Below are 22388 nucleotides of genomic sequence, written 5' to 3' on the forward strand. Positions count from 1 at the left end.
TTCACGACGGGCCTTTTACTTAATACCACGGCCTGCTCACCCACTCCTCCCTAACCCTTTATTTACAAAAAGAAAGAAAAGAATTCACGGCTGGATCACAGTGAAAGACATGATATAGTGTCAAATCAATAAACACAACTTCAGGCGCTTTATGTGTGTCTTTTCTCGAACCAGTGGCAGTACAAGTAATGGAGATGTTATTCTCAATAAAAAAATATATATTCCTGATATAATTTGTTTAAAAATTACATTTGCCGTCAGTTTATCATATTTGTGTGTTTATGTTGATCATCACTTTCTGTCTTTCGCCTTCATAATTACTAATAACATTATACTAAGGGCCGAAATCATAGCAAACCACATAAAGAAAATATAAACAAATATAATGGCAACAGCCTAAAAGTGTGAATTTTGAATGAACTAACTATATTGTAAGCTGTATCGTTTTGCTAAACAACCGATGTTTCAAAACACAAATACAATACTGTGAATATGAAAAAATATGTATATCAAACTTGAATTTTTAGTGGAGTGTAAAAAAAAGGAGAAACAGAGCGGGGGGGGGGGGGGGGGGGGCGTTGGAGGGTTTATCCCAATCACTATGAACGTGGCTCCCTCTAGCGTTCAGAAAGGGTACAGTTGCAGTTGCAGCCTGTCGTCATGTCAGTCTTAGCTGAGTTCATGAAGTTCAGCTGATTTCTACAAACGCAATAATTTATTAATGAGACAGTGGCGACACTGAAATAAGAGCTGTTTGTGATCACACCACATTTCCCACATTGACAGGGACTTGCTGGTGTTTCGAGGATCAGGAGAATCACAAACCAGTGAAACAGTAAAGCAGTGCCAAGAGACATAAACATACAATTCAACAATGTCGCCGATGCGCTCTGAAACATATCGTTTCCTAAGGCTCACACCGCGCACGAACGATTTGCCAGTGCGATGAGAAGTGCGCCATCCGGTGAGCGCTCTCGCAGTATGACGTACGTTCTCCCAACCAATAAAACCGCAGAATGACAGGGAGCGAGCGTGACCGAAAAAAGTACGGATAGAGCACAGAAGCAAGCGCAACACAAATTTCTGGCCATTCATCCAGTCTAGCGGTCAGTGCAGCGCATACAACTTCCTGTGTGAAGGGGCTACAAGAGTGGTCATGGTGCACAGAAGGCAAAGAGGTCATATAGGGGTCAGAGCTAACTGAGATTAAACTAACTGACCATTACCTCAGAATACAACAATGATTAATGGAGAAGTTGGGCGGTGACCAGGTTATACTTTTAGGGCGCCTGAGCTGCCATTTCACTGAGTGTGGGAAATGCATGAGAAAGTTCCACAGACAAGTTTTTGGGTTTTTTTTACCACTCTTTGAAAGCAATTTTTATGTTAATTAATGTGTGAATTAATATTGGTAATACTATGTAGGAGTTATTAGATTGTTTTATGATATAGCAGTGAGGATGGTGTTAAATCTTTGTAACGGTTATACATAATAAATGCCAACAGTTCCAGTATGTTCTTACCTTGTCATGTTTTCAGGTCTTGCTATGGCCTCTGGATCACACTGTGAAGGGATGAAATATGACCAGTATGTAAGAATTATTTCAACTCTTGTCAGCTGTTGCTGTTGTGGCCATCAACCCTTTAACGTTAAACCTAACTTTTCAGAGGAACTATAATAAATATGAAGAAAGAAACTTCCTAAAAATCACCCATAGCGGCCAACGAACTAGTCTGTTTATTTTTTTGTGTACATGATAACGGTATATATATTCAGGATATTAATTATATTCAGTGATCCACATGAGCCCCCTGAGCAGCACTGACATGGGTTTCAGAACATTTTTTAGCGGCTGCTGCCATCTCCCGATTTAATTCTGTACTACAGTTGCTGACTGACTGAGCAAATCAGAAAATACAAACAAGCACCTTCAGTTATGTGAAAGGAACAACCTTAAATACTATGAAGCAAAACTGATCATAAAAGCCTGCTTGTTGTTTTCATGCACTAAATGTGCGAATAAACTAAAATAATTTCCACAGGTGTTTCAGGATACCAGAGAAGAGCATTTTCTCTGTGGCTCTCTAATGTTCCAGGTCAGCGTGTCAAGCAGGACTAAAGAGATTCATTAAATGGCAAACAGACAATTTTTGTTGGCCTATTTGAAAGAGTAAACAGGTTGTATATGGATTATGTGTATTTAACTTAGTATGCATAAATAGCATACTAAAGAACCGTTTGGGTTGCGGTGTATAAGCATGACCTTTTAGGTTAGTAAAACAATTCCTTCATAAAAACGTGTATTTTTATCTTTACCTTAATTTTAACAATGACAAGTGTAGTGCCACAAATTCCTTTAAATATTCAAATAAATAGAAAAATAAAACAAAAGCAAAACAAAAAGCTTCTTACTGTAGCCAAAGCATTACGATCAGTATTTCACAAGTCATTTGCCTAATAAAGTGACAAACGAAACAAAAGAAAACTGTAAAATTTTACAGTAAATTACTGGCAGCATCGGTGATTTCCTGTAACTTTACAAGGACCATACTGTAAACATACTGTTTATTTAAACATCTTTAATTTAATTAATTAATTTATTTACAGGATGATACCCGATTGTTTATTGGAAAAAGCTGTACAATTCTAATGACGTTATACTTTTATATACATCTATCTATGTTATATATGTCTATCTAGATAGATAGATAGATAGATAGATAGATAGATAGATAGATAGATAGATAGATAGATAGATAGCTGTGCTGTACTTTTTAAAGTATTTTCTCGGGTACTACTGTATTTCACTTTTTTTCTGAATCTAGACTTCTTTACAGTGATATTCCGTTTTCTGCTTTTACTTTCTTTGCTTACAATAATAACAACAACGACAAAACTAACAATAACAGTCATTTATATTTTGTAAATAGTTATAGTTGTTAATGATAAAAAAAAGTTTGTCTTATTGTAAGTACTGTATTATGGTAATTTGTTTATATGCAATTAAAATATCTCATGTCAATAACTGTGCTTGTCACTGACACTGACTGTTTCAAGGCGCAAACCACTTCTCTGACCCATATAAATACAGCGGCTCGTAGCTTGGACCATTGTCTCTTGCGGTCTTTGGTCTCATTCCCTTCAGTGACATGTTGAATGAAATTATTTTCATGCGTTTGATGAATTTTCTGCTTAGACCTTGTTTTATCGTCTTTAGCTGCTCCGACGCATGCCTTTCATTCTCTTGGTCAGTTAGCAGTCACTATAAAGAGTAAAGTATAAAGATGTCAGTCATGACTGAAACAAACTAAACCACATCAGAGCACTGATCGAAACTGGAGTCCCAGAATTCAAAATAACCATGTAGTTAATTTGTCATTTGCTGGGCTAGTGAGGAGAATTTGACTGTTCCTCCAGAAATAGAACAACCTCCTATTTCGGTTTTTGTTTGAAATGTTTGTTTTTTCTGACTGCATGTTACGTTATGTTAATTTGTATTAAAAAAAAATAAGAATAATAATGCCAGAATTTTAATCTGTGACTTCCCAATGAAATTTAACCTTGAAGTGATTCATTAGGAGAATGCTTGGATAAAGGAATACGCTTGATGACTCTTATGCTGTCAGCAGTATCACATAAAATCACACCTACAAACACCTCAATATTTGAGATGCAATTTAATACAGTTAACCTTTGCCTTTATCGGGGCTGGACTTGTAAACCCACCAACTTTGAATTACCGATCTCTATATCACATAAACACAGTGTGTGTATTCTTATATACCGAGGGAGTATTACAATCTTAAAAATACAGAAAGTGCCCCATTACTTTTGCGTTTATAATAAAAAACGTATCAAAATAAAAAACACATATTCAGCACCATGGACAGCAGAGCCGTTAATAAGGTTTATGTAGGAAGAAGCCTTTGCTTTTAGGAAATTTAAAATTATGTAGTAACTTTCCAAATATATATACATATGAACATGTACTTTCATACTAACAATGTGGATTATGTTCGCAATAATGTGATATAAATCGATATGTATGACGATAGAACGAGACCCACGTGTGGGTAATTAAGCGAGAGTATGGCTGTCTAAAAAAAATCAGGGTGCGTACACTGTCATTAGTCTATGTGAAATATAGTTTATTCACCTTGTCACGTTTTTATGTCTGGAGGTTCTTTTGGTCTGAAGGTTCAGTTTATACCAGAAGAATTGTTGGGTTTCTTTTCATGTTTTCATGTTTATGTTTTTGATCGATAAATACCGTTTCGTATACCGTCTGCTAAAGTGACTGAATGTCCATCTGGCTGTTCTGTGGGACCTTTAGAATCCTCTGCAAATACCAAACGCAGAAATTTTATTTTAGAATTCCAAAAACTTTCACTTACCACGAGATGGCAGTGCAAGTCAAACCAAAAAGCACTGAAGAAAAATGTAAGATTTTGTCACTTCACTGTTGCTCACTGTACGTGGCCTCCTCTCCCTCTTCTTTCTGGCTACTAATTATGTCAGTATTATATTTTACATCAGTGATGCTGTTGTGGCAGCAGTTTAATGCAAAGAAGTCACAACGTATACATAAATTATCCTCAAAATATGAACAACCTTGAAGATGAACTACTTTTCATTAAGCCCAACTTTTCACAATAAAAAAAGTGCAAAAGTCGATATAACATTAAATAAAATAATCTATACTTCGTTCATATTTATGAAACTGAGAAGAAAGCACCCATAACACAGCTGGTGTTCCCTGATGAGTGTGTCTTTTACTTTTGCTTTCTCATGGTTTCAAATTTGTGCCTCTGCAAAACTTTAAAGACTACTGTTCTGCTGAGCTCCTGAGAAACAAAACTTACTTTTTAAATCCAACATTTAAAAAAGATCTATACTGTTTCTAGAAAACACGTTGTCTACCCTTTCTTATAGTCATTTAGTATTTAAGACATCACGAAATGGTCCTTTCAAAAATAAATCTCTTTAATGATTAGGGATTATTACAGGCGGGAAGCAACAGTTTAACCATCAGAAAAAACACAAAACAAAATTAAGTGAAAGGTTCAGATATATTGACGTTTTTGGTACAATATAGATATTGCTTATCCATGTGTGTGACGTCAGTCGCATAAGGAAAACGTGAAGTGCTAAAACAAGTCCCCACAACAAAATGATTACTAAAGAAATTGAAAGGTCAAAGTTCATTGGAAAGAAAGATGTGCTTCATAAGCTGCCGTATAAGGAAATGTTATGTTAGAATCACTCCGCCAAGGGCTTAACTTAAATGAAGTGGATTTGTGGGTTTTATTTTAGGAACCACTTTGCCTCTTCTTGTCACATTACACATGGCTTTACGTCCTGATAGACGCTTTGATGATGATGATGATGATGATGATGGAGCTGATGATAATAAGATCCACTGGTGTTGGGATGAAGGTTTAAAACGAATTCCTTCCTGTCACACACGGGAGCTGAGTGGCTGGAATATCGAGACAATCCCACTGTAAACAAACAGGATACAAGAGGTCAAGTAGTCATTCCTTTGGTCAAGCTGTAGATTTATAGAAGCACGCAACCAAAAAAGGAAAGAAAGAAAAAGGGCCACAACTTTAGAGCATTTCCTTTTAGACAATTTTAGACCTAAAATTGGTTGGCGCTACTTTTGAACAACATTTATTTATTTCTGTCTTTCTTTTTATCTTTTTTCTTTTAAAGTTGTCATATTTTCCATAGCTGCCTTTATCCAAAGGATATAAGAGCAGTTCATGTTTACACTGTTAGGCAGTTGATGATGCAAATTCTAGTGGATTCCTCACTCTAACATCCTAAAGTCACAAATCGTAATAAAACAACAGATTTTTCTCATTGCAAACAATAAGGTATTAAACGCATTTTGAGACAGATTCTGATAAACAAATCAAGTCTGCTGATTTTCCTAATTTTATATTTCTAAAAAGAACTACTTGTAAATATATATATATATATATATATATATATATATATATATATATATATATATATATATATATATATATATATATATATATATATATATTAATTAATGAATGTTTTTCATTGTATACAAATGTGCCTTTTAGCGTATTTTAACAAAAAAAAAACGTGTTTACAGACTAATCAATAATACAATAAAAGCAGGTTTGACATTTTTAGTGAAGTTTATGAATCTGCTTGAAATTTTTAAAAAAGGTTTGTTTTCATAATTAACAGTTTTAATGAGCTGCTGTTATTGTGTATTTAGACCTACATTTGTGTAACACGGGGACCTCTGAAAAGGCTTCTATGCAGACGCTATGGCATGATAATAAAATGTGAAATAACAATGATAGCAATAAATCAGTTAAATGAAACAAAAGCCACGATTGAACACCAATATTTTGATGCGTGATAAAAAATAAAATAAATAAATATCAAAAAATATTTTATAGCCTTAAAAACTACTTTTCTGTTCATCTTGCTGCTTTTCAATTTTAATTTTAAATATATTACAAATTGATATGTTTTATGTATAGATTTTTAAATAAACCTGTTCGCATAAAAAATACATTGTAAAATCTTGATTTTTCTATGTATTTTTTATGTGTGTGAAACATGAAAATCTGTTTTTTGTTTTGTTTTGTTTTTTGTTTTTTAAAAAGAGCGTTGACTTTATCTGTGATAGATAAATGATCAGTTATTCACGGCCTCAAGTGACTCACTGTGGTAAGCAGAGAATATAAAACAGTGTAGGTAATAAAATGCATACCTGAAATGTCAGAATCTCGTGCATTATGGTGCAAATAGCCCTGGTCCAGCGCGTAAGACGTCATTCCCGCATGTACGGCTGAGGAGTTTGGACTGCTTGATCTCACCGACTGCTGTTTGATGTACGATGACACACCAGGTGTACTCCAATGTGAAGCTGCATTTGCATATGGAGACTGACAGTCCAAAGTGCCTATCATCGCTTGGGAGGACTGCAGGGGGCTGCTGCTACTGTCGGGGCAATAGTCTGAGTTAGAGGCCACCTGACATGCGGCCATATATGACGACCCGGAGCTCGATGACATGTGCGGGAGGTGATGTCCTCCTCCGAGTCCATCGAAGCCACCTGGAACTGTATTACCCATTAAATCTAAGTTGTAGCTGTTATGACATGCTAATGAGCCTGCGGGTGATTGGAAATCAAAGTTCTGGGACAGCATGGATGCACCAAACCCGATCCCATTCATCATCCTGTACATTGGTTTTAAAGCTTGGCATTTCCTCCGGAACCCCCGGGGTCTGCGACGAAACGAGCCCTCCTCAAACATAAACTCACTGCCAGGGTCGATGGTCCAGTAGTGCCCTTTGCCAGGTCTGCCTAGACCCTTGGGTAGTTTTATAAAGCACTCGTTCAGAGACAGGTTATGTCTGACAGAATTTTTCCATCCCTGGTATGATCCCCTGAAGAAAGGGAATCTGGCCTGGAGAAACTGATATATTTCGCTTAAAGTAAGTCTTTTAGTTGGCGAGCTTTGAATAGCCATCACAATTAAGGCAATGTATGAGTAGGGAGGCTTTTCGGGGCGCCTCAAGCCGGAGTTTCCCTTTTTCCCTTTTGCTGATTCATTATGCGCGCTCTCCATCACTGGCTGTGGGCTCAGCCCAGATGCCCTTAGAGCACCGGCCGCTGGACTTGCGCGCAGAGGACTGGGTAGATCCAGATGTTGCTGGGAATTCTCAGTCGTCATAGCCGTGCCTCTTTCTGGTTTCATACAACATGCAACTCTCTTTTCCTGTATTTTAAGCACCGTTAAAGGCTTCCTAACGCAGAATTCACGGAGGTCAGTGTCCCGTTGCGATGCTCGGTAAGATTATAACCGTGAAAATCAAGAAACGCAGGCGCTGAGCCTCCTTCCTCTCTCTGCCCATCGCTGGCAATAATCCCATCAGAGAGGGGAAATAAAGCTCCTAGACTTTGCTTGCGCATATCCACCCGGCCAAACACAACTCGACCACCTATCAGTACTTAAATCTCTCTCTGCCCCTCTATTCCCCCAAATCCCTCCAAGAAATCGCCAGGAACTACTCCCTCCCCATCTGGCAAGTATCCAGCCTAGAAGCCGGACACTGCACATTGGAGTAAGACAAATCTCCTCCCACGACTCACTTTCCAAAACACTTCTGTCCACATTTGACAAACCGGTATTTGTCACGACATCATGATGAATGAAGTCTCAGAGTTCGATTAAGATCAAATTATTTCCTTTTACCTCCCTTTACAGCAAACACTGAAGGTGCCCAATTGCAGCTTTAGACTGTAAAGTTGTGCGGGAGAAGCACCGACTCCTGATTTGGTTGGGATCTGTTCAGGGTTAAGGGCTCTGACATGAGAGGCCAGAGCATGTTTTTTCCATCAGAGCGTGCCAACATACCACACACAGCGCCCAAGTGTCAGTTTACCTCTCGGAGCCTGGATTACATCCCTGGAGAAATGAAAGTAGCCACTCTAACAAAAGTCTTTGGAAGGATTCAGATGATAAAATATGAACATGTCGCTATGCAAAGTTCCTTTCTTCTGTGAAACGTTTAGAGCAATTCGAGTGGCTTAAGACGTGAAATAATGTCACCATCAGTGAAGTTAAAAGCACAATCTGCGCAAGCTGTTACCAACACGAAACTCGTGCGTCCAGGATGCACAGCTGCTTTAGAGGAAATTTACTTTCTAGTGTCAGATGAATAGCACAAACTGGAATACCCTTCTTTCTGCTCTGAATTTGAGTTGAGCTCGCATTTGTATAAACCCTTTCCTGAGTATGTGTGGTGACTGAGGCGACAGCTATTTGCAGCGCCAGACAGAAAACATAAATATTGGATGCCCCTATCCGGCAGCAGCGAGCTTCATGAACATGAAAAAGTAAATACTACTATATGATATTTCTTTTGGCAGCATGAAGCAGAAAGAAAGAGGGAAAAAAGAACAATACCAAGTTTATTATTATTATTATTATTATTATTATTATTATTATTATACAAATATTGGGCAATGCAAGATTTAGAAAATAGTTTCGAGGAGGCGTCAGACGAATACGCCCTCATGAATAGTGCGTTCTATAATTGCACTGGCAGTTAACTATGCTTTTATGAAGTATCTATAATTCCAGTTATAGATATATACACAACAACAGGAAACAGATATCAGCACAACTTTTTTTTATTATTAATTTCACATTTCTCAAAATAAAAAGACATAAAAACAGTCAAAGTGCATATTTTTAACAGGTTTGTTAAAGAAATAAAGTTAATGCTCTGCTCGGTAACATTTCTAACAGAATGTGAAATTTCAAGTTTGAAAACGCTTTAAGGATAAACTACTACAAAAATAAAAGGGAACCACCATCCCGCCACAGTTATGTCAGATTAAACTAGCGACTAACTCAAGGTGATCATTTTGAGTCACCGAACAGCAAGTCCACATTTCTTTGTGATATTGCAAATTGTCTATGAAAGAAACCCACCACCATAGGGGGTTGATACATGCTGGGCACTGGAGTCCACATGACAGGGTGACTTAACATATAGATATGAGGCAGGTGTGTTTGAATGATAGGTCATTAGTTCAGTGTAGTAGGGCCAGGGGAAGGCAGGAAAGGGAGGCAAACGTTCGTTATTTAAGTCTCTCTTGAACGGCTTGCTGAGGATGCTGTCAATAGCGAATGAACTGGTAAACTTGGGACGGGAATCAGTCTTGGTGCTCGGGGCAGACTGGTGAATGAGCTGCGGCTCCTCTGTGTGCTCGGGCTCCTCTTGTTCCCTGCTGAATTTTTTGTTAATGCGCTTTCTTCTGCGCCGGAATACCCCGTCAGCAAATGTGTATTCGCTGTGAGGATTGAGCATCCAGTAATTGTCCTTTCCCCAGGGTCTGGAAGGGTCCCGGAGCACTTTGAGAAAACAATCATTAAGAGACAGATTATGACGAACCGAGTTCCTCCAGCCGGTGTAAGTGCCTCTGAAGAACGGGAACTTTTTCATCAGATAGTCGTTTATCTCCGCCAAAGTCAGACGTCCACTGGGTGAGTCCCGGATGGCCATAGCGATTAGAGCGATGTATGAAAACGGGGGCTTGGGTCTACGTGTGTATGGCTTGGACTTGCCGCCGCTGCCGCCGCACGGGGTGACAGGTGGAGGACTGTGGGCCACGCAGTCCCCATCCGACCCCAGCTCCTCTTCAGGAGGGAAAGGAGATCGCCCATGACCCTCAGCATCACTGGACATCTCGAAATGCTTCATGTCATAGTGACTCCCACACAGCACCTCCAGCTTCATTGTTAGTGTGGTGCTCGGTAGAATCTGTCCAGCAATAAACCTCGGAGAGCTCTTTGCGTAAAGTCCGAAGCTTTAGTCAAGCTTTAGTCAGCTGTGAGTCAAGATGCGGAGAGTCTTGGGCTGTATCCAAAGGAGTGTGTCTTCTTAATCATACCTGCCAGAGCGCTGAAGCCCTTCTCACCTTGGGTCCGTGTTAGCGGCACTTTATAGGCGGCTTACCTCAGACCCAACCCAAGGGGGCGGGGCATGTGAGTTTAAAATATTGAGAATATCACAAATACCTTCACATTGCGTTCCAGTGTCTTTAATAAAAAAAAAAAAAAATCATAATGACCATTTAATATAATATTCCGAACATTCCAACCCACACCTCATTCAAAGCCAGTTTAACAGTCTCACCTGTGAAATGTTAAGGAACACACACTGGGACTATTTTACCTGAGACAACCAGGGGGCGTATATTTCCTTTGCATTTAAGGTGCGGTGCCTACAGGTAGTTTTATTTGTCCCATTCAGGAAGCGCCGTAATCACAGCAAGGGCTATCTGTTTTCGTGTGTGTGTGTGTGTGTGTGTGTGTGTGTGTGTGTGTGTGTGTAATTATTTACTTCATCTTTTTTTTTTTTTAAACAACCGTTTTATGATGAAAACAATCAACTGCACAATCTTTCCATGCTGGTGTGTAATATTTAAACAACACTCGGGTCTCTGTGCCAGCACTCGTCACACATTCACCTGCTTTCGAGATGTCTCATATCAAAGCTCAGTGTTTAGGTGTGAACTTTTAATGTCATGCCAATTTACCAGCCCACATGGAAACTTGTGTTATTGTGTTTTTGTCACTTAAACAGTGCATTCTGTCCTTCCTGTTGCCCAGAATTCACCTACCAAATGATCATTAATTTTCTGTTTTTGGTAATTGCGTTGAGGTTTTGGAAGGCTTTAGAAATGTCTAAGTCTTGCAATTTCAGCCTGAGGAAATTGCAGTACAATTGCACCAGGTGTATCAATTGAATCATGGAGATAGGAACAAACAAGACAAATTGTTGATTTATATTGTACTCTTGTTGGATGATGCCAGTCATCTTCTCTCAGCTACTCCCCCAGGTCAAACTCTGACTTCTGCTGAACAACCCATCTTTGTGCAACATACCTCCGGGAAAAAGATGCAACCAATTGCCATGACAGGCTGTGCAGCCACAGTGTCATCACATAAACGGAAAAAAATATATATCCTTGTAAAACCACCTGGAACTCGGTGTTGACATTACCCTCATGCTGTCACTGTGCCAAGTACAAAATTATTCAACTGCTGTTTATGCAAACTGTGCGTTCTGTAAGTGTTTGTAGAAGGTAGGCCGAGCATGTTTGTGCTGGTGTGAATGTTTTGATTTTCAGGTAATAATCTGTTTGCGTTGAGTGTGACACAGAACCTGTAGTGAAGTCACTACTTTGAATGGTGGCATGTCAAGGATGGAATTCTGTAAGCTAACCACACAATGACAGCAACTCACATACCACCGTATTCACTCTGCTCAGTGCATGTAGTAGCTTGTGACGCCATGTCTCAATGTGTACATACATGGTGATATGTGTATAAAGCTTTAAATCATTTATTATGGCTTTATAATAAGATAATTTAAAAAAAAGTATACAATATCACAAGTGGAGTAATTAAAAGTTACATACAAAATCATAGATACGTATTTATGTGTGTAACTGTTTCTTATGAAGGAAAGACTGTAAATATTCATTTGATAGTATGGTGTACTTAAAGCCAGTATACTAATGAGCAGTTATAGTAATTCTATGCTACTCCAATATTTCTAAAGGCATGTGTGTGCAGTGTTCATACTTAAACAACATATAATTTTGTAAAAATACACAATAATGCAATAATTTAAAATGGTCTATTTTAAGATGATTAGATAATAAATCTGTTTTATAAGCTTCTTCTTTGTGTGTTTGTGAGTTTAGAATATAAAATTAAATGCATGTAGTGTGAAATATAAATGAATTGCATGAAATTTTATTTATGGTTTTAAAGCCCTTAAACCTGCAAAGCTATAAAATTGAAAAACCTCCAAAGAATGAAGAATGCTTTTCTCTGAACAGCACAATAATGATAACATTGTTCGCAAGCATGTTCGTTGAGCAACGGAGACACATTGGCCGTGAAAGCGCCATCTTCCTTTGTCAGAACGTCAACGTTTACTGCCAGCATGGCCCTGATGTTGTTGTTGAAACATAACCTGTTGATATGCTGGAATGAGGAACACGGTAAAGTACATAGCCAGACACTTAGTGACTAATGCCCTGATGGTTGTGAATACTGTGCAGTGATTCACTGGCACCATTTTCAGTTCCAAAACATTCAAGAATTCCAAACTTTTGCCAAAATAATAAAAATGCATGCCAAGATTTTTCAATTCAGTACAATAAAGTCACGCCTATTCACAAGCATGTAGTAGTTTCATGAGAACCCATTTAAGGTAGAGCATACCTGTGTAGCACATGCGATCACTCACAGACTTCATGTGGCCAAATTCTATGAAGTTTAAGTTCAGTCAATCAAAGTGTTGGTTTTGACTCACAAAACAGTCACAACCCAATGATTTTCCAAAGAATCGTTTGTTTAATTGTTTGTCAAGGAAAATAGTTTCCCACTCATTTGTCAGTGAGCACACGGAAGAAGTTAAATAGTTTTAGTTGACTGCACGATTAAAAGACAAAACAGCACATGAAGGGCAACAAATGTGTTGTGACTGTAGATTTAACAGCTATGTTGAGCGCTGCTCATTTCTCAGCGATACACCTGCTTCATTTTGCTCAAGCTGCTGAGTCACTAAGAGCTTTTGATTTTTAAACTAAAAAACAATGCACCCTAGTATAAAAATATGGAACGCCAGGACTGCCATAATGAATTAATTAAATACACCATTAAATAATTAATTAAATGTGTCAATAATTAATTAAAATTGGAATTAATTAATTAAATAAATAGTTATGACACATGTAATTAATTAATTATTGACACATTTAATTAATTATTTATGTATTTCACATTTTAATTAATTATTGACACATTTAATTAATTAATTATTGACACATTTAATTAATTATTTATGTATTTCACATTTTAATTAATTATTGACACATTTAATTAATTATTGACACATTTAATTAATTATTTAATGATATATTTATTTATTTCATTTTGGCAGTCCCGGCGCCTGGCTCTCGTCATGAAATAATTTTATCTGTCAGCCTCACCCATCAAACTCAGGGGGCGGGGTTAACGCTGCCCATGCAGCTTCTCTAACATTTGATTGGTTGCCGTGCAAAGTAAGTCAAAACAGGTCGATCCTAGATAATCGATTGCTTGTGTAGACTTGGGGCAGCCAGTTATCCCAGAATGCAGATCAAATCACAGGCAGCAATGGTGGTGGTGTAGTTTTAAAATACCCCGTTTTTCTGTCACCAGCTACACTTTTAACAGTGTTTTAGCCGCGAATGTCGCGCCGTATGTCTGGTCAGGTTGTCAACATAGAACATGCTTGCAAAAGTGCTCAGATGTTTTCAGAGATTTCACTAGCTCTGCTAACAGTTAGCATGCAGAGCGCACCGAGGGGGTACATTAACCGGTTTGTTTACATATTCCACTCTCCGTGTTCCACATGTTGCATTCGCAGATTCTCATTTTCACCGAACGATCGTCTCTTTCCGCCTGGTCTTGTGTCTCTGTGCTTCTGTAACATAAAGAACGAGCTGACATTTTTCTCACGAAACCAGCGATCAGCTCAGCAGACCCTCAGTTTACCTGCATGCATCCTCCTCCTCATCTGTCAGCTGTTTAACACCTGCTGCTAATTCAAGAAACAGGCCTACGTTACCTGGTGATAGTCACAGTTTAACTGGGCAGCCGGTGCTCGATATAAAGCAATGTCAGCGCATTTTTCTGCACAAGATAAGTAAATATAGTGTTTTCCCCGAGCGCAGAGCTGCTGGAGCTTGTTTCCTTACAGAGCACTTTATAGGCGAACAGCTTCATCAGCGGCTGATGTCCAATCACCAGCACACAGCTTTCAAACCTCAGCTGAGTTTTAGCTCTCAGTGGTTAAACGCTGGACTTCATTCACTCAGGTTCTGTCTGTCGGGTCACGTTTACTTCGCTGTTTTATTTACAACTGAGCAAATCGGTTTGGCTGAGGTTAAAGTTACGTTTCATAACTGCATAGTTTCACAGACGTTTAATGAACCACTGGCACATGTGTTAGACTGAACTATCATCTAAATATCATCTGTTTTTTAATAGTTATTCAACTGTATTCTAAGCACCAGCTGTCTGTTAGAATGTGATTTTTTTTCTCTCTCTGTTGGCAGAGGTATAAAAATGCGCAGGAAAATCTGACGTGCATGGCGAACTTCACCGACGATATTTAGGGAGGAATAAACACACATCAAACATAAATGAACCATTTGCCTGTCTCCATAATTGAGAGAATTTTCTCTTCTTATATCAACACTCTCTCTCTCTCTCTCTTTTTTTTTTTGCTTTTTCGGTCATGTTATGTTTACCTGTCAAAGGCTTGTTACAAACTATGAAACACATTGTGCAGACTTCTGGATGTTAGAAGAAAACGAATACTGCTCATGAATGAGACTAAAGGCAGGAAGGTGTCCTTTAAAACTAAACATGTTAATAGGACCTCCCTGTTTATATCATAGTTTATGATATAGCACGTGTATTTCAGTAATAGCCTGCTGAGGCCACTATACGTGCTGGCCTCATATCAAATGTGAAGGCAGACTGAGTCTATGTTTGACGTTTGTTTATATCTAATCTTCCTTTTCAAACATTTAAACAGCAGCGAGTCTGCAGCTGAGGGAATACAAATTCAAATTGTCGGAACAGGTTTGCTCGTTTCTTGGATTCATTTGGTGATTTATTAAATGTATAACTGTAATTCTAATCTGCTGCTGAGTCTCTTACACTTTTCTTTATGCTGTATATTTTCACGTCTCTGGAATAGTTGGCAGTTAGATAGTCAGCTGGGAAACTCATGGAGCTGAGGATATCGTGGATATGCTGACCTCGCTGCGTGGTGTACAGAGCGAGGTCAGCATGATTAATATTCACAATAAAAATATTAGCCGAACATCATGAAGTCTGTATGTGTTTCATAGTGTCGAACAACCTTTGTACAGTTAAAGCCAGCAGTTACTACATGACGGAAACACCAACGTTATCTCTTTTATGTGTTTATACACAGGTCACGCTGATTACTGAACAAAAACCCAAAGATCAGATGTTAAACAGATTTGCTCTCTCTCCTCCTTAAACATTGTGGCATGAATAAGGCACGGCGGGACCACAGAGCGACGTTCAGAGCCAACTTTATTTGATTCACATCACACCACACCACCACCAACCCCTGAGTCCCCGTGTTTTAACACGGCGGGCGTGATTGCGGATGCCGTGCAGGTGCGTCCGCACGGCCCCGCAGACCACGCCCCACCACATACCCCCATCGCCCGATTGAGGCCGGGGAGTGATCCGGCCAAACCTACTCCCCCCGCGACCTGGGGCGAGACTCGGCCCCTACACATCGGCGCCCCAGCCCCCGACCAAGCGACGGGGAAGCGTCCGTTCTGGTGGCCGCCCGCGCATCCAGCGGCAACGGCGAAGCTGGTCCGGAGGTCGGCCGCGTAGCAAGCGGACACGGCCCCACCGGCATGGCCGTGTGCTCCTGCACACAGGCGGCTGGGCAGACGCCAGGCGCGCAGAATCGACTGGTGGCAGCGAGGCTGGACTAGCCAGCCCGCCGATCCCCGGCCTAGCGGGGCTGTCCCGCTCCTCTGCCTCCAACTCCGGCTGCACAGGCTGCCCTGGAGCAGGGACCTCCGTCTCCCCGCACAGCTGCTCCGCCACCGCCTCCGCCACTCCCGTTTGGAGCGGCTCCCCGCACTGCGCCTCCGCCCCCAGCAGGCACCGCCCCTCGCCCCCCTCCGGGTGGAGCGACTCCTCTGCCTCCGGCAGGTGTAGACCCTCGCCCGCCTCGTCCTCGGCCTCCGATTGGAGCGGCTCCTCCACCGCTCCCGGCAGGAGCAGCCCTTCACCCGGCTGCTGCTCCTCCTCCTCCGGCAGGCTCGGACCCCCGCGTGGCTCGTCCACCACCTCCGGCTGCCGAGGTGACCCACACGGCTCCTCCACTGTCCTCGAGACACACTTGTGGGGGTGGCGCCCAGGCCCAGAGCAGCGCTGCCAGCTCTGCCATCTTCCCCAGGTGGCGTTCGCTCTCCTGCCGCAGCTCCTCCTGTTGGCGACGCACCTCCGCCGCCTGCTTCCGCTGGGTGGCCGCTATTTCGGCCACCATCTCGGCCAGCTCTTTCCTTTCCTGGCTCTGGTAGGTACCCGCCATGCCGCCTCCTGGGTTTCGGCACCAATGTGGCATGAATAAGGCACGGCGGGACCACAGAGCGACGTTCAGAGCCAACTTTATTTGATTCACATCACACCACACCACCACCAACCCCTGAGTCCCCGTGTTTTAACACGGCGGGCGTGATTGCGGATGCCGTACAGGTGCGTCCGCACGGCCCCGCAGACCACGCCCCACCACAACATGTTTTTAATGTTAGTTATAATTCAGAATTGGCGACTGAAACACGTAGGACACATAAGAACATCAGGAAATAAAACACCGATAAATATAACCTCAGTAAAAGAAGTCAGCGGGGGTTACTACAGCTGTGTACCGGGGCCTGCGCTTTGTCGGTGGGATTGCTTGCGAGGCGAGCGGGTCTATCCCACGCTTTGCCGTGAGACTGGGACGACATCTCCGAAATCATCGAAACACTTTTGCAAAGAGGCTGTATCTTGACAAACCGACCAGACACATGAAGATTAAACCACTACATTCTCGGCTAAAAAAATATTAAAACGGTATTTGGTAACACACAAACAGGGTTTTTCAAAGCTCAGTTCTGTTAGCTTCCACATGCCGGTTGTTGTGTGCTAGAAACAATGGCCACCAGGCCAAAGCAATGGTTTTGACTCGATCAGCGTTAACCCCGCCCCCTGAGTTTGATGGGTGAGGCTGACAGATAAAATTATTTCATGATGAGAGCCAGGCGTCAGGACTGCCAAAATGAAATAAATAAATATATCATTAAATAATTAATTAAATGTGTCAATAATTAATTAAATGTGTCAATAATTAATTAAATGTGTCAATAATTAATTAAAATGTGAAATACATAAATAATTAATTAAATATGTCAATAATTAATTAATTAAATGTGTCAATAATTAATTAAAATGTGAAATACATAAATAATTAATTAAATGTGTCAATAATTAATTAATTACATATATCATAACTATTTATTTAATTAATTAATTCCAATTTTAATTAATTATTGCCACATTTAATTAATTATTTAATGGTGTATTTAATTAATTCATTATGGCAGTCCTGGCGTTCCATATAAAAAGACATGGGACAATGAAATAATAATAATGGATTGCATTTATACAGTATATTTATATTTTTAGACACTCAAAACGCTTTACAATTCCACTATTCATTCACTCTCACATTGACACACTGGTGGAAGCAAACCACAGTTGTAGACAGCTGCCCTGGGGCAGACTGACAGAAGCAATATAGCTGCCATATTGTGCCATCGGCCCCTCTGGCCAACACCAGTAGGTAGAGTGAAGTGTCTTGCCCAAGGTAACAATGACCTGGACAGACAGAGCTGGGGTTACAAGATGCACTTCCCAACCCCTGAACCATGGTCGCCCAGTAAAAAACAACAGTGAAATGTGCTTACCTTTGTATATGCATCAAGTAAATATGGCTTCCACTTATAAAAATATGATTGCTTACAGACAGAGTTGTCATGGTTTTCCTTAACTAATATTTATCAGTAGTCTCACTATTGTCTCACATGTCCAGGACAGATAATGACTCATCATTAAAACATATAAGAGAAAAACATTAAAACCCTTCTTAGAATCTCAGTAATCTCAGTGTGTGTGTGTGTGTGTGTGTGTGTGTGTGTGTGTGTGTGTGTGTGTGTGTGTGTGTGTGTGTGTGTGTGTGTTTATCCAAACACGTTTTAGTTTTTCAGTGCAAAGCTGCAGATCATTTGTGATGCGTTTGGTAAACAATTATAAATGTAAGAGCAAAGATCTAAAGGTAAAGGCATCTTCAGAGGTGGAATTAAAATTAAGTGGTTCAAACAAAAATATAATTTCTTATCTATTCCAGGCTTTTTTTAGGGCTATGTGTGGAAACTATGTTTTAATTATCATTTTAGAAAAGTCTGACCTCAAAATATTTCGTCAGTTACTAATTGCTTTATTTTGACAGCTCAGTTTTGAAACCAGCTTGCCAGTGTCTCAGCACTTAACTGGAGCATTATGGTTTTGCACAAACATTCTTAGTCATACTCAGACAGCTTATAGACATTGCTTCTTCATGTATATTTTGCTCCACATGTTGGGTCATGTATATCTCGCCCCGGCCTCTGAATCCACACATTCTGTCTCTCGTGTAAGAAAGCTGTAAAGTTTAGCCGTTTTCTTTCCCTTTCAATAAGTAATTTGTGCGACACATATTTAAATATGTCAGAAAACAAATTTCAAGTTCTTTCATGTCTCTCAGCAGTTAAAGTATGAGAGAAGGAATGAAAGCAGGCCATTGCCTGTTGCTGGTTTGGGAAGTTTCTATTCCTGAGCTTTCCCTTGGAAGGCAAAGGGTAATGAGGTGCTGCAAAAATGAAAAGAAAAAGTATTGGAGACACAATAAAAATGTAAGAGAAGCTTTCTGCAGGGAAATGAAGATATGTATTTATGTATAATATTACTATTAAACAAGGCAATTCAAACATAGTGAATAATATTACTGAATAAATTAATACTATTTAAAGGAGAATTGCAATACTGCGAACAGAAGCCACTTGTAGAATGCATTTAAAAGTTAAAAGGGGGTGAAGGAGGTAAACATTGCCAAAACAGCAGCAAGATGGAGTTTAGCTTTCAAATAAGGAACAAATTTCCACACTAAATGTGGTTAATATGTCAACAGTTTGAGCGGTGATTGTAAAAAACGTTGAGAAAAGGGGTCAGTCCATTATTTATTCTCTCTAGGGCTCTGTGTGGTGAGATCTAGGTTGAGGCCTTGTGTATCAACATACAGAGTGTCATAAGCTGTTACTGACAAGCAGCACGGCTACAAAACCGTTACCACCATTATTCTAGAGTAGAGAAATGCCACGTCAACAATGTGTATATATATATATATATATATATATATATATATATATATATATATATATATATATATATATATATATATATATATATATATAAATGTGTGTGTGTGTACAATAAACTCTTTTGCACCTTTGTCGACGTTATAATTTACAGTTTACAACAAAAATAAAATGTTCAGTAAATGCTTTCCACACATAAATCCAGCAACTGTTGAACATTTATCAGCTCTCTTTATCTCACAGTTTATAAACTCAGCATCCAAGAGAGAAACTTAAAATGAAATATGCGCGACGATATGATTAAAGGCCAGGGTTAATCATTCGTGATTCATAGAGTTTTACAATTTACCATTTATTCTACCTAGTGCTTTAGTACCCAGGACATGTTGTAAATCTATATGAGAAGATAACGTTTATTTATGCTTTGTTCTGCGTGGTTTTTACCACAAGCTACCAGTCTGATTAGTGTTAAACTTGCAGCATATAGAAATTTAAAAAAAAATGCAAGGGTAAATTAAAATCAAAGGCAGATTTGTAATAATCAGAAAAGTCCTTACTATAATGCTAGATTTTCAGTGTCTCTGGATACATATTGTGTTGTTTCTATTCACAAAATCATCATCTTACTTTCTCTCTGTCTACAGTGCAACCCTCAAATGTCTGGAGTTTTTAGTTACCATCTGTTTTTGTGCCTAAGGCTTTGAAACGTGGCTTCACTAAAAAGAAATCATTTAAACATGTAAACAAGCGCTCATTTTCTTCCTGTGCCTGTACTTATGATGCCATAGCAACCGGTAAATTCCGTCAGATTCAATCACATGAAATACAAAGACCCAACAAGGAAGCTGTGCCATCGGCAACCACAAAGATCAAAGGCAGGCGGCATGAAAATGTAATAAAATCATTAAATTAACGTATCAAGGCAACCAGCTGATCCTACATTTATAAATATGTTTTGTCAAATTAAACATAATTGTATTGATATTAGTCTGCTCCCTGTATTATTTAAGACATGAACTTTGTGGCTCATCTGGTTGTTTCCTCTCTGTTTGCATGCTTCTGCTGCATGTAACACATGCCATCTCTGCAGTTATTTGAAAGCTAGCATGAAGCTGTGCCAAACTTTACGTTGCAATAAACAGTTATTGCAACTTGTATAAAACATGCTACATTCATACCATCACTATGATAAATCTTGTTGCCTTTTATTTCTTTGCTTCAGTTTTACATACTTTCATCTTGAGTAGTGTCAAAATCTTTGCAAGAATCGCTAATGTTTGTATGTATTTCGGGGTTATGCTTGGATTTTTTGTCTATTATGTTAATTTTAGGTTAATTTAGCATTTGAGAAAATCATCTATAAGCACTTTTCTTGTGCTCACAGAAAACATTATATATAAAAGATGTTATTTGAATTAATATACTAATTATCCAAAAGTATTTTGCTAAAGAAAATAATTTTGGGTAAAACAAAAAACTGTAACCGTCTCCGGTCATTACCAGAGTACCTTATCTCTGCAAAGAAGGAATGTCAGGTTAAATAGAAACTGTATGTATTTCCATGCTGGTTAGTTTGTTTTTTCCTTTCTTTTTCTTTTTACAAACAAGTGAATATACCAGTATGACTACTGACCAGAAATCTGGGGCCATTATCTACAGGGACAACAGTTGCGTGAGGCCACGGTCTGCTGCCCTGTGCCTAAACATTTAAGGCAGCTTTTGTAAATCTACATGTGGGATCTTTATGGGAGTCAACATACTATCAATGGTTTAAACATGCCTCATTTGAAGTCTTGGTTTTTCAAGTGTTACACATATAAGTACATACATACATAAAGGCAGACATGGATATTTGTGCCTTTACATATATATAGATTTCCTAAGAACAGCCTAACCCTACTGGGCTTCAGGAGAGGAGAGATGTTTTTATGTGTGTGTGTGTGTGTGTGTGTGTGTGTGTGTGTGTGTGTGTGTGTGTGTGTGTGTGTGTGTGTGTGTGTGTGTGTGTGTGTATTAGCACAGAACTTGTACTCCATTCACTGCAGGACATGTGTTTTAGAGTTCATAAAGCCTCCGTACAATTTATCATCTTAACTGCCATTTATCTGATCTGCACTAAACAAAGGTTTTGGATACTTTGAGTCTATAAATCAAGTGAACTTTGTATTTACAGCAACCTGTTAAAAATATTCTAAAAGCTGTTAAGAGCGCTTCGCCTGCCCCAACTCAACTTGTTTTGGCTGCCTTCAGGCCTCCCCAGTCTCATTCATGCAAGCAGGAAACCAACAAAAAAAAATCTCAGTGTTGGGATCCCCTTCAAAAAAAAGTATGCTTAGATAATATCAGAGTTACTACGCCAACAGGACTTGTTTGGGTTATGTACAAATGAGAGAAAAGAAGACAGGAGAAAAAAAGCGCCGGCAGCACAGACAACAAAGAGCCTGCGTGCCAATAGGAGGAGGAACTCCCTTTAGGTGAGTGTCTTTAAAATGCTAGCTTTGCACGAAACCAACACAGATCTACCAGCACACACCTTATTTACACCCACTCAGATAGAAGTCAGTCAGAGGGCAAATGCCATCCTGTCAAGAAGATTTAATGCAATATGAATCTAGAGTGATCATGATCTTTATTACAGTGTTTATTTTTAGTGTTTGGTTGCTATATTATATAATTGTTGCTTTTGTTACCAGGGTTTTCTTTTTTAATGTAATTGCCTGGTCTCATAAGAGATGCAAAAATTATATTCTATTTACCTAAAGCTCTGCCTCATTCCCATGTTTGTTACCTTCTTTATAC

At 39.3% G+C, this 22388-nt stretch overlaps 2 protein-coding genes across 2 annotated transcripts; both read right to left on the bottom strand.

Moving 5' to 3' along the window:
* Nucleotides 1-5000: 5000 nt before the first annotated feature.
* foxf2a (forkhead box F2a) lies at nt 5001-8014 on the bottom strand. The gene is made up of 2 exons (XM_026150841.1): nt 6765-8014; nt 5001-5502 (listed from the first exon to the last, which is right to left on the bottom strand). Exons 1-2 carry the CDS (start codon nt 7753-7755, stop codon nt 5336-5338), a joined length of 1158 nt encoding a protein of 385 aa, XP_026006626.1. The 5' UTR covers nt 7756-8014; the 3' UTR covers nt 5001-5335.
* A 1010-nt stretch (nt 8015-9024) lies between these two features.
* foxq1a (forkhead box Q1a) lies at nt 9025-10473 on the bottom strand. The gene has a single exon (XM_026150842.1). The coding sequence runs from the start codon at nt 10304-10306 to the stop codon at nt 9482-9484; it is 825 nt and encodes a 274-aa protein (XP_026006627.1). The 5' UTR covers nt 10307-10473; the 3' UTR covers nt 9025-9481.
* Between the last annotated feature and the right edge of the window lie 11915 nt (nt 10474-22388).

The sequence above is a fragment of the Astatotilapia calliptera genome, chromosome 18 (assembly GCF_900246225.1).
Source record: "Astatotilapia calliptera chromosome 18, fAstCal1.2, whole genome shotgun sequence".
Lineage (NCBI taxonomy): Eukaryota > Metazoa > Chordata > Actinopteri > Cichliformes > Cichlidae > Astatotilapia > Astatotilapia calliptera.

Bases quoted from the DNA above. Each gene is read 5' to 3' on its own strand.
- foxf2a (XM_026150841.1), bottom strand. From the start codon at position 7,755: ATGAAACCAGAAAGAGGCACGGCTATGACGACTGAGAATTCCCAGCAA. The intron at 5,503-6,764 runs GTATGCATTTTA...GTTTGTTTACAG, and splicing joins ACGAGATTCTGACATTTCAG to TGGGATTGTCTCGATATTCC.
- foxq1a (XM_026150842.1), bottom strand. From the start codon at position 10,306: ATGAAGCTGGAGGTGCTGTGTGGGAGTCACTATGACATGAAGCATTTC.